This window comes from Aegilops tauschii, chromosome 1, assembly GCF_002575655.3.
Source record: "Aegilops tauschii subsp. strangulata cultivar AL8/78 chromosome 1, Aet v6.0, whole genome shotgun sequence".
Taxonomy (NCBI): Eukaryota; Viridiplantae; Streptophyta; class Magnoliopsida; order Poales; family Poaceae; genus Aegilops; species Aegilops tauschii.
The window spans coordinates 208,778,923-208,796,195 of record NC_053035.3 but is presented as its reverse complement, the minus strand read 5'-3'; the positions used below and the strand labels follow the sequence as shown (position 1 = coordinate 208,796,195).

General features: G+C 44.9%; 1 protein-coding gene across 1 annotated transcript; it reads left to right on the top strand.

Annotated features, from left to right (window-relative positions):
• Positions 1-1,890: 1,890 nt before the first annotated feature.
• LOC120972581 (uncharacterized) lies at positions 1,891-17,016 on the top strand. The gene is made up of 2 exons (XM_073510848.1): positions 1,891-2,243; positions 3,615-17,016. The coding sequence occupies exon 2, from the start codon at positions 10,702-10,704 to the stop codon at positions 12,562-12,564; it is 1,863 nt and encodes a 620-aa protein (XP_073366949.1). The 5' UTR covers positions 1,891-2,243; positions 3,615-10,701; the 3' UTR covers positions 12,565-17,016.
• The last annotated feature ends 257 nt before the right edge of the window (positions 17,017-17,273 follow it).

Here is a 17,273-nt window from a genome sequence, read left to right as displayed (position 1 = left end):
CGTTGGAACCCTTACGACGTGCTCTTCGAAACTAGATCTCCGCATGGGTAAGTTTCAATGAAATTTTTTTGTGCAATTTAGTACCTCGTTTTGTGCAACTGTCTAGTGGTCGATGTGCAACTAGCTGACTGTGGATGTGCAACTTTCCGCCTACCCCGTGGATGTGCAGTTTTCACTGATGTCACCTCCACCCCCTCAAACTACCCCTTCCAGTGAGATGAGCAATTTCGTCCGTTGCTCGGGCCAACTGCCTAGTAATTGACGTGCAACTTTTTCACTTGCCCGTGGATGTGCTTTCACTATTTACTGGATCCGCCAACTTTCTAGTAGTGGTTGTGCAATTTCGGATACTGCCACGGCCAACTGTCTAACAGTGATTTGCAACTTTCTCCTATACCTCCAAGGATGTGTAGTTTCTCTGCTAGCACACGGTCCAAACCATCCCTGCTAGTGAGATTCGCAACTTTCGCACTCTGTCTATATGTAACTTTTCACAACCCTCATGAATGTCACTTTTTTACCATTCAACTGTCCTTTGCTTTCCTTTGCTTATCCATTCAACCGGAGTGTCGTGTCCTCTTTTCAAGTATCCTCTCATCTTGTCAAGTTATTGATCTATTCATTCCATGTTCAACCGGAGTGCTGTCAAAATTATGTCATTCTTGTTCCTTGGCAATCTCGTTATACCGGTGTGGCTCCATATTCTTTTGGTCCGTTGAGCCCTTGTTTCTTGTCTTTCAACCGACAAGGTTCTCGAAGGTTCCTTGCTCCTCTTTGCTAACGGAGTGTTTGCAATCGCGTTCATCTCCATTGTTTTCTTCTTTAAATTATTTAACCTCTCAAGGTTCGTGGTTTCACTCGTTTGTTAAAGAAGTAACTTTGTTTTACCTCTTGCTTTTCCGTTTTTCTCCGGTGCCAGCCCTAGATCTCGGGACGAGATCCTCTTGTAGTGGTGGAGTGTTGTAACGCCCCGAGACCGATGCTCCAGTTGCCTTCCATTTATTTCGTTGACGTTGTGTGTTTGAACTGTTTGTTGCCATGATCGCGATGAGTGCCATTGTCATATTTTGCTTCTTGCATCATGTTCATCATTTGATTATATTGCATTGCCATGCCCATCTTTGTCATGTTGCATTTGTGCCTCTTGTAATTTTGCATTCTCATAATCATTATGTGCATTGTCATTTTCATGGATGTTACATTGTTGCATGCTCCATGTATGATCACGCTTCATCACCTCCTCCTTCCTTCTTCTTTCCTTCATTTTGGCAAGTGACCTTTCCCCCTCCTCCATAAATGTTCATTCTTTTCCTGATGCTAGTTCACCATGCCTAAACCCTCTCTGCCAATTTTCATCTCTTTTGGACTTGATTTGGTTGGAATCAAAATTGCCTCAAGTTTGAATTTAGTTCAAACTTGCAATAATTTTATTTCTCTAAAAATGCCCAAACCAATTATTTCAAATAGTGCATAATTCCAGCGTCGTGGGGATATCCTTATATCTCTCATACACCCCTCTTTTATCCATGTGTTTTTCTGTTTATTTTCTGCCTGAGGAAAATGAAAAGAAAAGATACAGCAGCAAGAGCGGCCTACCTGGGCCTCCTTCTACCAGGCCGGCCAAGCAGCGGACCCAGCAGCAGCCCAGCTGATCCAGCCCACCTCTCTCTCCCTCCGCTGGTAATTCCAGCTTGCCACGCTGGTCACCCGCGCTGACCCCATCTGCAGCGACTGTTCCCTTCGCCTTTTTCTTCCTCCTCTCGCCACCTCCCCCTCACAGTAAAAACAGAGGAGGAGCACACATGGCCACCGAGGCAGCCAGCCGAGCCGCGCCTCGCCCCTATAAGAAGCCCAGCCTCGCCCCTAGGGTTTTCCCTTTCCTATCCTCCTCCCCACGCCGCCGCCGCAAGGTAGGTCCAAGCCATGCCTCCATATTCGTCGCCCCCTTCCGCCAGAGAGCTCCTGGAGCACTTCCATGGCTCTACCGCAGCCATATCCCTCCTCCGTCGTCGTCTTCGCTCCGGGTCGACTCGCCGACGTCGTCCCGTTTGATTTCCAACAAGGCCAGGAGCCAGAAGGGCCACGGCGACGCAATCGTCTTCCTCTACGTCGTCTGCTTCCTCTACGTCGTCTGCTTCCCCTGCTTCGTCTTCTTCATGGAGCCGAGCTTCATCACGATCAGCGCGTCCTCGAGTCCTACCTGTCGCGTCTCCGGCCGACTCGTCTTGTCCTACGGGACCGAGGTGAGCAGCCGCGTCTCTCAGCCCCTTTTATTCGCCTCGTTCGCATCCTCTAGGTGTTGATCTGTTCACACAAAATCCCCAGCCACCGTGCTTCGCCATGGACGCGCCGAACCCTCTGCTTCCACCGCTCTGCCGCTCGGCCACACCCTTGCATGTTGCTCCGCACCCCGCACGCACCTGAAGCCAGCAGCTCTCGCGCGCGACCGAAGCCTCGTGCCTCCGCCGCACCTCGCCATGGCCCCGAGCCAAGGAAACGCTTGAGCTCGAGGTCTCTGCTTCCGCCTCACTCCGCACGCCGCGCGCCACACCTCCACCTATTTCCGCACCCCCGCCATCGGCCTGTGGTCGCGACGGTCGCCGTCTTGCTTGCCGGCATCGTCACCCAGTTCCTCTCTGATCCACGAAGAAGAAGGCCTGGCCTTTGCTTCGGTTCAACTACTGTCACGACCTTGTTTTGCACAAATAAGAAGCAGCAGCGCATTGGTCCGCGCCTTGCTCCTCTATACAGGAGGTCGTGGGATCAAGTCCCAGCTGTCCCAATTTTTTCTCTGTTTTTCCTGTACTGTTGCACGCGCACACCCACATCCGCTTCGGGCCAGATCTGCTGCTGGGCTTCCACAGTGCGCAGCATTCGGCCCGCATCTTTTTTTTATGTTCGCTGCGATTTTTCTAATTCCAAGTGCATGCATATTTACAGGAGATGCCATCATTCTGAATTGTTAATAACTAAAAATCCATGCATCCAAATAAAACATGTCATATATGTAACATGCTTAAAATTTCATGTACTTTCACAATTTGCAACTTCTGTCCGTGTTTAAACTGCTTAAACATGTTGTTTGATTAAATTTGCTAAAATGCCATGTTAAAATGATTTATTCCATAACTAAATAACCGTAGCTCCAAATTTAATAAACTTTATATATAAATGGGGTGGAAAAATGCATAGATTAACATGGTGCACTTTATTTTGCTGTTTAACAACTTTAAAATATGTTTTAGGGCAGAACAGTACCAAATCTAAAATATGCATATGAGGATTTTCCAGAATTGTTGTTTGTTATTTTCGGCCTCATTTAAACTTGCCTAAATAGATAGTTTTATTATGCTTCACCTCTTGCCTTGCTTAACCACAGTTAATTTTGTTGGGTACATAAACGGGAGAGAACTAAATAATTGATGTGGTGTTTTGTCAATATGCAACTCGTTGCATATTGAGCTCCACTTAATTTGTAGTATTGTTTGTTGCATTTTGCCATGCCATGCCTCATTAAATCGGACATGCATCATACTTGTTTGTGCATCATGCCATGTGTATGTGGTGGTTGTTTACTATGTTGTTTGTTTTTTCCGGGTTGCTTCTCTCGTTAGCTTCGGTTTCGTTCCGGAGTTGTGAGAATTCGTTCGACTACGTCCGTTTGTCTTCTTCATGGACTCGTTCTTCTTCCTTGCGGGATTTCAGGCAAGATGACCATACCCTCGAAATCACTTCTATCTTTGCTTGCTAGTTGTTCGCTCTTTTGCTATGTTGCGCTACCTACCACTTGCTATATCATGCCTCCCATATTGCCATGTCAAGCCTCTAACCCATCTTTCCTAGCAAACCGTTGTTTGGCTATGTTACCGCTTTTGCTCAGCCCCTCTTATAGCGTTGTTAGTTGCAGGTGAAGATGAAGTTTGTTCCATGTTGGAACATGGTTATGTTGGGATATCACAATATCTCTTATTTTAATTAATGCATCTATATACTTGGTAAAGGGTGGAAGGCTCGGCCTTATGCCTGGTGTTTTGTTCCACTCTTGTCGCCCTAGTTTTCGTCTACCGGTGTTATGTTCCTTGATTTTGCGTTCCTTACGCGGTTGGGTGATTTATGGGACCCCCTTGATAGTTCGCTTTGAATAAAACTCCTCCAGCAAGGCCCAACCTTGGTTTTAACATTTGCCACCTAAGCCTTTTTTCCCTTGGGTTCTGCAGACTCAAGGGTCATCTTTATTTTAACCCTCGGGCCAGTGTTCCTCTGAGTGCTGGTCCAAACCGGGCGATGTCCGGCGCCCCCTGGGCAACCAGGGTCTATGCCAACCCGACGTCTTGCCCATCCGGTGTGCCCTGAGAACGAGATACGTGCGAGTCCTATCGGGATTTGTCGGCACATCGGGTGGCTTTGCCGGTCTTGTTTTACCATTGTCGAAATGTCTTGTAAACCAGGATTCCGAGAATGATCGGGTTTTCCCGGGAGAAGGAATATCCTTCGTTGACCGTGAGAGCTTGTGATGGGCTAAGTTGGGACACCCCTGCAGGGTATAAACTTTCGAGAGCCGTGCCCGCGGTTATGTGGCAGATGGGAATTTGTTAATGTCTGGTTGTAGAGAACTTGACACTTGACGTAATTAAAATACATCAACCGCGTGTGTAGCCGTGATGGTCTCTTCTCGGCGGAGTCCGGGAAATGAACACGGTTTTTGGGTTATGTATGAACGTAAGTAGTTTCAGGATCACTTCTTGATCACTTCTAGCTTCACGACCGTTGCGTTGCTTCTCTTCTCGCTCTTATTTGCGTATGTTAGACACCATATTTGCTTAGTGCTTGCTGCAGCTCCACCTCATTACCCCTTTCCTACCCATAAGCTTAAATAGTCTTGATCAGTAAGTGAGCTCAAGTGGGAGTTCGATGAAGACCGTGGTCGTTACTATGTTTCGTTTCCTGATGATCAGTAGTGGTGCCCAGTTGGGACGATCGGGGATCTAGCATTTGGGGTTGTCTTCTTTTATTTTGGTTCCGTAGTGGGACCTTGATTGTACTCTGAATGATGTATGTTAAATTTATGAATTGTGTGAAGTGGCGATTGTAAGCCAACTCTTTATCCCATTCTTATTCATTACATGTGATTGTGTGAAGATGACCCTTCTTGCGACAAAACCACCATGCGGTTATGCCTCCAAGTCGTGCCTCGACACGTGGGAGATATAGCCGCATCGTGGGTGTTACAGGAGGTCGGAGTAGGGTGCACCGACATTGAAAAACTACGCATCCACGAGTAGGGAGGAGGGTTGCACAACGACTACTTGATAGTTGGTCGGTATAGTAGACTAGTTGCACATCAAAGTTGTCATGCATGAAAGTTGAATCATGCAGATCCAAAATTTGGTTTTGGAAAAAGTTGCACGATGTAGTACTAAAGTTGCACAATATAGCACGAAAGTTTGCATGAAAAAAATTCGTCGAAACATGCCGATGCGGGATCTAGTTTCAAAGATCTCATCACGAGGAATCCAATGGTGAAAACAGATCTGAATTTCGATGCGTGGTTTAAAAGATATGAGTTTTTTTAAAATTGAAAATCCGAAGTAAATACACGTTGATCTGTTTTTTCTATTCACATGTAGTATAAGTCTGATCGCATTTAATGCCATCAATCACATGCACTAAGATACAAAGCATGCCCATGCATGCATTCAATAAGTGAGGGAGCCAGTGTGATATGCGGACAAGAGCCGGCCGCTCGATTCGTCTAAATAGTGCGTAAGCACCTTTTAGATTTCAGGATGTATTAATTGCAATGCATGCATGCATAAAGTACATGCATTGGTCACTTTTCTCTTAATACTTGCATGCAATTATTTAATGCACCTTGAAATCTGAAATTGTGATGGGGAACAACCAAATTGAGCCTTATAAAATGAAAAAACTATGATTTTGAGATAAGCCCTATAAACCGGAAAGGAGGGAGTATTGGTTGTGGCCATGACATGCTACCAACTATGGCCCTATTTGGTTCCATGAGTTAGAGTTAGTTTAGGTTAGTTTGGACTAAACTAACCCAAAAATATCCAAACGGGAGGGTTAGTTTGGGTTAGATGCATCTAACCCACCCAAAAAATCTAACCCACCCAATATGTGCTTATTTGGGTTAGTTCTCCTTGGGACCATTAAAAAAACACTTTTTTCTCTCGCTCTCCCCGCAGCAGATCCTTTCCCACTTCCTCGAAGCTTCTCGTCCTCTCCCTCCCTCCCTCTCGCACCGCCCGTGAAGGCGCCTCGCCGTATCCGCGCTCCCATCCGCCGTCGGTAAGCAACCCCGCCCTATCCTCCCGTTCCAACCCTCTCGTCTCCCCGCGGCCCGTACGCCCGCCGGTAGCAGTCGCGGCTCCTTGTGCGGCCCGTCCCCGTCGGCCTCGGCCAGCGCGACTCCTTGCGCAGGGACGGCGGATTCGGTCAGCGTGCTGCGCGAGAGGCCAGCGCGGCTCCTTACCGGGCGCGTCCCCGTCTGCCTCGGCCAGGGCTCGCTCCACCGAATCAGGCAGGAAATAGGGTCCAAATTAGCCAAATAATTGAGAAAATACATTTATGGTCAATCTAACCCTGCTATCTAAACACCTCTTTGGTTAGAGTTAGTTCAGGGTTGGTTCAGGGTTAGAATCTAACTCTAACCTCTAACTGAGTTAGAGTATCCAAACAGGGCCTATGATGAGAATCTGTTTTGTTTCATGTATAGATTAGTTGATATTTATATCTTAATAAATGATAGCGAGAAAGGAAGACCACAGTGCCTTTGACGAGGGGACAAAACCATTTTGCTCCAAGTTTTTTAAAGTACTAATGCAACGACTTTTGTACTCCGTCTGTCTCTTTTTTGTAGTGATGAATATTTTTCTAGAGAAATAATTGTTTTGCTCCTATAGAATTCGAACATCAGTCTTTTTCTCGTGTGTCATCCCTCGGTAAATTCTCTTTACGAGCCCGATAATTATACGCACCGCAAACATGATAGTTTATGTACAAATATCGTGGTAGCATTTTTTACCCCAAACAAAACTAGTGTAAATTAACCCTCAATACCTTTTTGTATGAATAGCATGGTAAGTTGGCAACTCACACATCGCATACCTGATAACTTATACACCCAGGTCCGGATAACTTTAGCGACCGGGAGGGTGGGGGGTTGTCCTTGATGAAATATACCACGATAACTTTTTTGTGTGAATAACATGATAAGTCACCCATTGCAGACTTGATAACTCTGTACCCCAGTCCTGGTAACTTTCGCGGCGAAAGGGGTGGGGGAGTTGATGAACTTTTGTGCAAATAGCATGGTATCTCGCACGTTGAAAACCTGATAACTTATGCACCCCGTCCTGGCAGCGAGGGTGCGGGGTTGGGGGGAGTTGATGAAATATCCACTCCATAGCTTTTTTGTCAATAACATGGTAACTCACACATCGTAGACCTATGAAAGTGCAACTAATCCTCGGGTTGTTTTGGTAATTCATAACAACATATAGCTCATTAAACTAATATCCATTCAAGTTAAATATTTCAGAAAGTTCAATGATTGGCATGGCATGGACTAGAGATGTGGACCCCTCAAAATGCTAAGGACAAGATTGGCAAAAGCTCAAGACTCTTCTTTTTCATTTTAGTGATTGATAATCCCCAAGTGAAAGGAATCATCGTAGCAATTTCCAAAGATGGAAGTGATAAGTATGGAGTGTCGAACCCACAAGGAGCTAAAGATAAGATCAATATTCTCTCAAGCCATATCTGCCACTGGTACGACTCTACGTACACCGAACGTTTGCTTCCAACTAGCAACGAGAAATAAAACTACGTTGTGGGTATGAAGTGGATAACTTTGTATGATATCGGAGAGCTAAATTATGAAAGTAGGTGTTGTTATTATAAAGTTAGAATATAATACTAAATATTATAAATAGCGAGTGTGGAATAATGGTGGATCGGTGTGCGGAATTGTCCTAGGCAATTGTTAACAAGACCGGTAATCACTATTGCAATTTCATATGAGGGAGAGGCATAAGCTAACATACTTTCTCTACTTGGATCATATGCACTTATGATTGGAACTCTAGCAAGCATCCGCAACTACTAAAGATCATTAAGGTAAAACAAAACCATAGCATTAAAGCATCAAGTCCTCTTTTATCCCATACGCAACAACCCCCTTACTCGGGTTTGTGTTTCAGTCACTCACGCAACCCACTATAAGCGAATTATAAACGTATTGCAACACCCTACAGCGGGAATCCCTCACGCTTGCGCAACACGGAGGGCACCATAGGACAGCACCAAGTAAAACATACAACTCATACCAATCTAGATCGTCAATCAACCCAAAGACAAAAGATATCTACTCAAAACATCATAGGATGGCAACACATCATTGGATCATAATATGTGGCATAAAGCACCATGTTCAAGTAGGGATTACAGCGGGGTGCGGGAGAGTGGACCGCGTAAAAGAGATGAGGATGGTGATGATGATGGTGATGTTGATGAAGACGATCACCGTGGCAATGATTCCCTCCTGATGGCACTCTGGCGCCACCGAAAGAGAGGAGGAGAGGTTCTCCCCCTTGTGCTTCCTCCTCCATGGCCTCCCCCCTAGATGGGGAAAGGTTCTCCCTCTGGTCCTTGGCCTCCATGGCGATGATGGCCTCTCCGGGATACTCGTCCATGGCCTCCGGTGATGATGGCCCCCTCCGGTAGGGTGCCGGAGAGGGCCTAGATTGATTTCTCGTGGCTACAGAGGCTTGCGGCGGCGGAACTCCCGATCTAGGTTAATTTTCCGAGGTTTCTGTATTTATAGGAATTTTTGGCGTCGGTCTCACGTCAAGGAGGTGCCCGAGCTGTCCACGAGGCAGGCCCACACGCCCAGGGGGGTGGGCGCGCCCCCCACCGTCATGGGCAGCTCGGAACTCTTCTGGCCCAACTCCGATGCTCCGTGGTCTTCTTTTGGTCCATAAAAAATCATCAAAAATTGGCACGTCAATTGGACTCCGTTTGGTATTCCTTTTCTGCAAAACTCAAAAACAAGGAGAAAACATAAAATGGCACTGGGCTCTAGGTTAATAGGTTAGTCCCAAAAATCATATAAAATAGCATATAAATGCATATAAAACATCTAAGATGGATAATATAATAGCATGAATACTTCATAAATTATAGATACGTTGGAGACTATCAGTGATCCAAGATCACATTGAGTCCATAGAAAAGTCAATACTATTAAAAGGGGATGAGGTGTTGCTTAATGGTCTACTTGCTCAAAGTGCTTCGTGATATTGCTCCAAAACCCTCAACCACTTTCTCAATGGTCTTATTTCCGCATATGTCCAAAACCCAAATTCAAACTCGACCCCATTGAAATGATCTATCCGGCGCCACCGAGTTCTTTTGACATAGCCACTGCCAGAAACCCTAGACAATTCGGCCACACCGATACGGATCTCGGTCTCACCGAGATGGCCCTGCAAACTCCCTGTTTCCCTTCGTAACATTTTGGTCTCACCGAAAAGAGCGATCGGTCCCACCGAGTTTGCTTGACCAACTCTTTGTTTGCTCTTTGCTGAAATCGGTCTCACCGAGTTCAAGCAATCGGCTTCACCGAGATAAGATTTTGCCCTAGCACTAGCACATCTCCGAGTTGATTCAGCCCGTCCCACCGAGATTCCTAACGTTCACATTTTGAACTAAATCGGGCTCACCGAGTTCCTCTATTCGGTCTGACCGAGTTGGGTCAAATGTGTGTAACAGTTGGATTCTGTGTGGAGGCTATATATACCCCTTCACACCCATCTCCATTAAAGAGAGAGCCATCAGAACGTGCCTACACTTCCACTACTCATTTTCTGAGAGAGAACCACCTACTCGTGTGTTGAGACCAAGACATTCCAATCCTACCACAAGAATCTTGATCTATAGCCTTCCCCAAGTTGTTCTCCACTCAAATCATCTTTCCACCATATCCAAACCTGTGAGAGAGAGTTGAGTGTTGGGGGGACTATCATTTGAAGCAAAAGAGCAAGGAGTTCATCATCAACACACCATCTATTACCTTTTGGAGAGTGGTGTCTCCTAGATTGATTAGGTGTCACTTGGGAGCCTCCGACAAGATTGTGGAGTTGAACCAAGGAGTTTGTCAGGGCAAGGAGATCGCCTACTTCGTGAAGATATACCCTAGTGAGGCAAGTCCTTCGTGGGCGATGGCCATGGTGGGATAGACAAGGTTGCTTCTTCGTGGACCCTTCGTGGGTGGAGCTCTCCGCGGACTAGCGCAAACGTTACCCTTCGTGAGTTGAAGTCTCCATCAATGTGGATGTACGATAGCACCACCTATCGGAACCACGCCAAAAATCTCCTTGTCTACATTGCGTTTGCCTTCTTCAAAGCCTTCTCTTTACCTTCATATGCAATGTTTTACTTTTCACTGCTACACTCTTAGAATTGCATGTATAGGTTGATTGCTTGACTTGTGCTAGTTGCTAAAATCTGCCAACACTTAAAATTGGGAAAAGGCTAGATTTTTATTTGGTCAAGTAGTCCAATTACCCCCCCTCTAGACCTACTTTCGATCCTACGAGTGGTATCAGAGCTTCGGTCTCCATTTGCCTTGATTTCCATAGTTTTGGTGATCATAGCCTTGGTTTCACAACCTAGGAGAGTATGGCGTCTAGCGAGGGAAATTACCACCGTAGAGGTCCTTACTTTGATGGTACTAATTTTGCTAGTTGGAAGCATAGGATGAAAATGCATATTCTTGATCATAACCCCGCCGTTTTGGCTATTATGCGTATTGTCTTGCAAGGGCAATACTTCGAGGATGGAAGAGAACCGGATCGTGTAGCGTCTGCGGAAGAATTGAAGATGTCGCAATACAATGTTCAACCTTGCGATATTCTCTTCAACGGATTGTGCCCCGAAGAATTCAACAAAATCAGCCGCCTTGAGAATGCAAAGGAAATTTGGGATACTTTGGTTGATATGCACGAACGTACCAAGTCCGTCAAGGAATCCAAATTGGATGTGCTTCAAAGTCAACTTGACAAGTTCAAAATGAAGGATGGTGAAGGAGTCGTTGAAATGTACTCTAGGCTTGCTCTCATCACAAATGAGATTGTCGGCTTAGGAAGCGAAGAGATGACCGACAGATTCATCATCAAGAAGATCCTAAGAGCCTTGGATGGAAAATATGATACTGTGTGCACCTTGATCCAAATGATGCCCAATTACAACGATCTCAAGCCAACGGAAGTCATTGGTAGAATTATTGCTCATGAGATGTCACTCAAGGATAAGGAAGGGCTCCACAACAAGTCAAGTGGTGCTTACAAAGCTTCATGTGATGCTCCTATAACATCAAGTGAGAAACAAGTCTTCAATGAAGAATTGAGCTTAATGGTGAAGAACTTCGACAAATTCTACAAGAGTAGAAGCAAGGATAGAAGTTCCAAATCAAGGTCCTACAATGACAAAAGATCTTCTAGTCATTATCACAATTGCTACAATTGTGGAAGACCTGGACACTACTCCAATGAGTGTGCGACTCCCTACAAGAGAAGAGAAGATTCACCTAAAAGTAAAAGTAAAAGGGATGAATCACCACCAACAGAGAGAAGGAGTAGAGATGATCGCTATGAACGAAGACCCTCTCGTAGAAGCAAAGATTCGGAAAGGAAGGACAAGTCATCAAAGAGCTACACAAGACGAAGACATCAAGCTCACGTTGGTGAATGGGTATCTGGTTCCGACTCCGGCAACTACTCCGTGAGAAGTTATCACTCCGGCTCTGAATATACTCAAGATGAAGGTGTTGCCGGTCTTGCACTTGTGCCATCCAACTCCTATGACATATTTGACTCACCAAATGAAGGAATTGGAAGATGCTTCATGGCTAAAGGACCTAAGGTATCACACCCTGAGTATGTTGATTTCAATAGTGATGAAGATGATTGGCTAGGTGATGATGATTTACTTGTTGACAACACTAGTGATGAAAACTATGATGAAATTTCTATTAATCATGCTAATCAAGATGAAATGAATGACAATGATAAGAAGGAGATTGAGCGTCTAACTATAGAACTAAACACTCTTAAGTTAGCTCATGAAACTACTCTAGAGGATCATCGAGAGCTTTTTAAGACTCGTGAGAAGCTACGCTTTGAGAAGCTCAATTTAGAGCAAGAGCATGGGTTCTTAAAAGCAATCAATGATGATCTTCGAAAGAAAAGTTCTTCTTACATTGCCAAGCGTTTACTCTTGTCTACTTATATGCCACAAGGAAAATCTAGCAACAAGAGCAAGGAAGATTCTTCTTCTATTAGTAACAATAATCATGTCAAATCCAATGTTGTTGCTTCTAGTAGTTCTCTTGATTCCACTAATGATTCTCTTAGCCAAGTTACACTTGAGCAAGAAACTAGCTTGTTGAAGGGAATTTTAGAGAAATGTGTTTACAAGAGCCTTGCCGGAAGTAAGCAATTTGAGGAAATTGTACGCAAGCAAGGAAGGCACCAGAAGAATTAAGGTGTTGGTTTTGAACGAAATTTCAATGCCAATGGAGTTGAGTGGGAAGAAGATCGATACCCCAAGATGAAGTTTGTTCCTCGACAAGAGAAGTATGACCCCACTTCTTTCAAGGGAACACAAGCTCATGATGATCTTCCACCACGAGACCACAAGCTAAAAGGCAAGGACAAGCTTCAAGAAGAGATTGATTCATTTGAATAAGCTCCTAAGGCTTTGGTCAAGTGGGTTCCCAAGACTACATCAAGTTCTACTTCATCAAGTATGACTACAACTCCAAGGATTCCCGTCAAGTTAATGTGGATCTCAAAGAAGAAGAACTAGAGAGTTCTTGAGGGTGACTCCGCCAACATACTTCACTCATATTCATTTTGGCAAGGACAAGTGCAAACAACTTCCATATCTTGCACTAGTTCAAGGAGTCACAAACCCTCTTGTTGGTAAGACAAGGGACAAGGTAACCTAATGCTTTCATGGACATCATCATATGTATACTTCACTCTATGTCTATGGATATCCTTGTGTGTTCCTTGTGGGACTAACCCATGTAGGTATTAAAAGTGCAACTCACTCCAATGGATTTCTCCAAATGATCTACATCAACATTGAGCATCCACATCTTCAACACCTACATGAAGTCATCATCGACAAAACCCAAGGTTAGTTCATCCCTCTAAGGGGGGATATCACATCTAGGGTGAGCTTTGCTCTAAGAATTGAGCTAAAGCACCTCTAATGGTGTGAACACATCAATGCTTTATGTAAAAGTGGTAACCCCACTTGTGCTTAAACGATGAGTATGACCTATGATCAAATGTTCTCATTTGACTCCTAAGTCAATATACTCATATATAGATGACCTAGTCATCGCCAAATGCTTGATAGGTGCTAGAGTGTTTGTGCATGTTTGCCACATGTTTTTTTGCCATCTTATTGTGTGAGCATGTTGGTCGCATAATTTTCTCCATTCGAGGACATCCATTTGTTGATTTGATTGTTTGGTTTTTCTTTTTGCCAAATGGATGGACAAGAATGCCTAAGTACTCCCTCAAGCTATCTATGATTTTCTCGTCTCGAACTCTATTCATGCTACATCACAAAGTTCGAACAAGTCGAATTCGGACCCTCCGCGTGAGGAGCACTCGGAGCCACCGATCCGTCAAGGGCTCAACTTCCAAAACCTCTTAATGCATCTCGGCCAGACCAACTCACTCCTACTCGGTCTCACCGAATTCATTAAGCTGATCTAGGTTTTCATCTGGTGTAACCGATTTGAACAATTCGGTCACACCGAGTTGCAACAACTGCTAGCAGTTTTTCATCTCGGTGCCACCGAGTCATTCCACTCGGTCACACCGACAGTGACTGGGTATATATATACCGCGGGTTGAAAATTTGGAAATTCCTCCAAACACTCGACTGCGCCTCCCAGCTCTGCCGTCCCCTTGGTCTCTGGATCGTTGTCGTCATCGCCAGTGACCCCCTGTCGCTGGTCTCCACCGCCGTCAATGGGATTCTCGCCGCCGTTGCCGCTGTAGCAAGTTCGTCGCCAAGTTAGGGTACGGACTTGACCTCTTTGTGTGTTCTATTATTCCGATTCTTGCACAAAGATCATTGCCATGTTCTTCCCATGTATGAGACAAATCTATCCACCAAAAGAATCCATTAGAATAGATTTGATGCAAAAACTTAGGGTTAGGTTTCTGCCGAACTCATCTCGGACCGACCAATCTGAGGATCTCGGTCTCACCGATTTAGCCCTGACCATTGCACAAGTACAACTCGGTCTGACCAAAGTGTACTAATCGGTGCGACCGAAATCACTTACTCTATGAAAGCCTAGCATCTCGGAGTCACTGAACTGCATTTCGGTCTGACCGAAACTGTGTGCTTAGACTCTGTTTGTGCTTCGGTGTCACCGAGTTTGTCAAATCGGTAGCTCCGAAATGCTTTCTGCAGAAAACTAAAATTAAGTTTTTGTCTCAATATTTTTTTGCAAAATAGCTGTACTTTGTGATGCTCATCCACTCTATCTATACTCAACTATTCACAGGGCCAGTATTAGCTATGTCAGAGAGCAGTGGCAGCCATAACAGGTCAGAGGAGCAAGCAAATCTGAGTGAGGGCACTAGTCCCTCTAGCAGCTATGATGAGGGTAGCAGAAGCACTCCAAGCAACTTGCCAAAGGCAGCTACCGGAACAAGGAAGAAGAAAACATCTGACAGTGAGGATGAGGACTTCATTGTTGATGAGGCCACTTCCAAGAAGAAAGTGCTCAAGAAAGAGTATGATGTTGCTGCTGCCACTAATCCCGGTGCTCAGAAGAAAGATCCCGCTAAGAGAGTCGCAGTGTCTAAGGCCAGAGCTTCAACTCAAGTTGTTGCTGCACCAGGTGGTACTGGAAAGAGGAAGAAGGAGAGAAAAAGAGGAAGATGGTGCAATCTAGTTGACCCAATGGCTGGATTTGAAAAGCACACATCTGATGAAGAAGGGTAGGAGGAAGAGCCATCTACACCTCCTGCCAAGACTCAAAAGCTTATGGGGGATGCCATAAGGACTAGGGCTGCTCCATCTAAGCCCAAGTCTACCCCCAAGCCTTCAACTCAAGCTCAAGCTCCAAAACCATCTGCACCAAAGAGATCAATGAGGAACATCCCTGCTGCTGAGAAGAACAAGGCCCCAATGCTTGAGGTTCAAGAAGAAGAAGAACAACAAGTGCTCAGAAAAATGAAGCCCAAGAATCCAGATCACAGTGATGATCATCTTGTGGCAGAGAACATGAAAGAAAGGAAGGATGCAGGTCTGAAACTCTGGAGATAGACTGATCCCTATGCCACTAGGAGGAGAACTATTGTAGACTATTGTTTCCACACCAAGGAACAACAGGATTTATATGAGACAGTCTTGTTAGACAAGAAGCCCATTGTCTGTGACATGAGATGGGTTGATTGGAAATTCATTGATGACAATGAAGACTATTTCCCAGGTGTGATGAGAGCTTCAGGATGAATGAAGTGGACAAGTTTGTTGGTCAGAAGTTGACCAAGTGGAACGATGAGATGATCATGCAATTCTATTCCACTACTCACTTCTGCCCAGATGGAAAGATTGTCTGGACGACTGAAGGTACAAGATATCAATCTACAATCTCTGAATGGGCCAAGTTGATCAATGCCCCAAAGGAAGAGGAGAATGACACTGATGTATATGCTAAGCCTAGGAAGGATCACAACTCCATGGCTCACATGTACAAGGAAATTCCTGATGATGCCCTGGAGACACACAAGTTTGGATCCATCTACTATCTGTTGTCTGGTTTGACCACTATCAACACTATCTTGAGGCACACCCTTTTGCCCAAGTCAGGAGATCATATGATGATTTGTGGTCACTCAATCAATTTGCTCCACATGTTTGATGTACCTCAGAAGTTCAAGGTGATGAGCCCGATTGTTGAAACAGTGAAGAGAACAGCTGCTGATCAGAAGATATCATGTGGATATACCCCTCACATTCAAATGTTGATCAATTCCAAGATGGGAACTAGGACATATCTTCTTGATAAAGAGCATCTTCCTCTGAGGCCAGAATTTGAGGACAACGAGGTTGTCATGGATGCATCCCATCCAACTACTGCAGAAGCTCAGGAGAAGAGATAGAGAGCAAAGGCTGCAAAAGCAGCCAGTGCACTAGATGCTTCTACAGTGATGCTCAAGACCAAGCAGGATCAACTCAGTTATCTGCTTGAGACTACAGTGAGAATTGAGAAGGGCTTGGCCACCCTGACACAAAATCAAGAGAGTCTTGAGAGGATCATTGAGACAAAATTTCATGATCTAGATGTGAAGGTCACAGAGATCCAGACCACTGTGGAGAAGCTCTAGGAAGAAGTTGAGGACAGGAATGGCAGACCTACCATAGGTACTTTTCAGAGAGTGCCAAGGGCACAAATGTCTTCAGTAGTGCCAGTTGTCAGTGACACCAGGACTTCTATTTCAGCACCTGCAGCAACTGCCATGATTGCACCTCTAGTTTCAACCCCTCCAGCTCCACAGACCTCAGCCGAAGCATTTGCAGATGCCCTCCTCTCCATGCCATCTATGCACACCGGAGCAACCAGCCAGAAGACCCCTCTAGGAGCTCCCGGAGATCATGCCTAGAGTGTCGTATAACACTATACATTTTCAAGCTTTTTGGTAACTTGTTGCCAAAAGGGGAGAAAGTGTATAGATCATTAGGCTTCGAGAGAGAGAGAGAGAGAGAGAGAGAGAGAGAGAGAGAGAGTGTGTTTTGCCTTTTGTTGGTTTTATTTGCCTCCCTTGCTACTTTGATCATTTGCTTGTTTGATTCCACTATTTTGTGTTATGCTCATGAGATACTTATGTGATCATGTGTTTGATCATACTATGCCTTAATGTATACTTGCATGATGATATCTATGATATTTGTGTATGATCAATTATGTTTACCCTTGGTGATGAGTGCATGTTCTTTAACTCTTATCATTTTGACCGCTCCACCAAGATGTATGTGACATGGAAGAGTGACCCATGATCCTAATCGATTGTGCATTTGCATTCAAATACAAATTTTAAATAATGCACAAATTTAGGGGGAGCTCTTGCTTATTACATACTTCTGAAAGCGACGATGTAATTCATTCATATTATCATTTGTCGAAGCTTTGATCTATATGTTGTCATCAATTA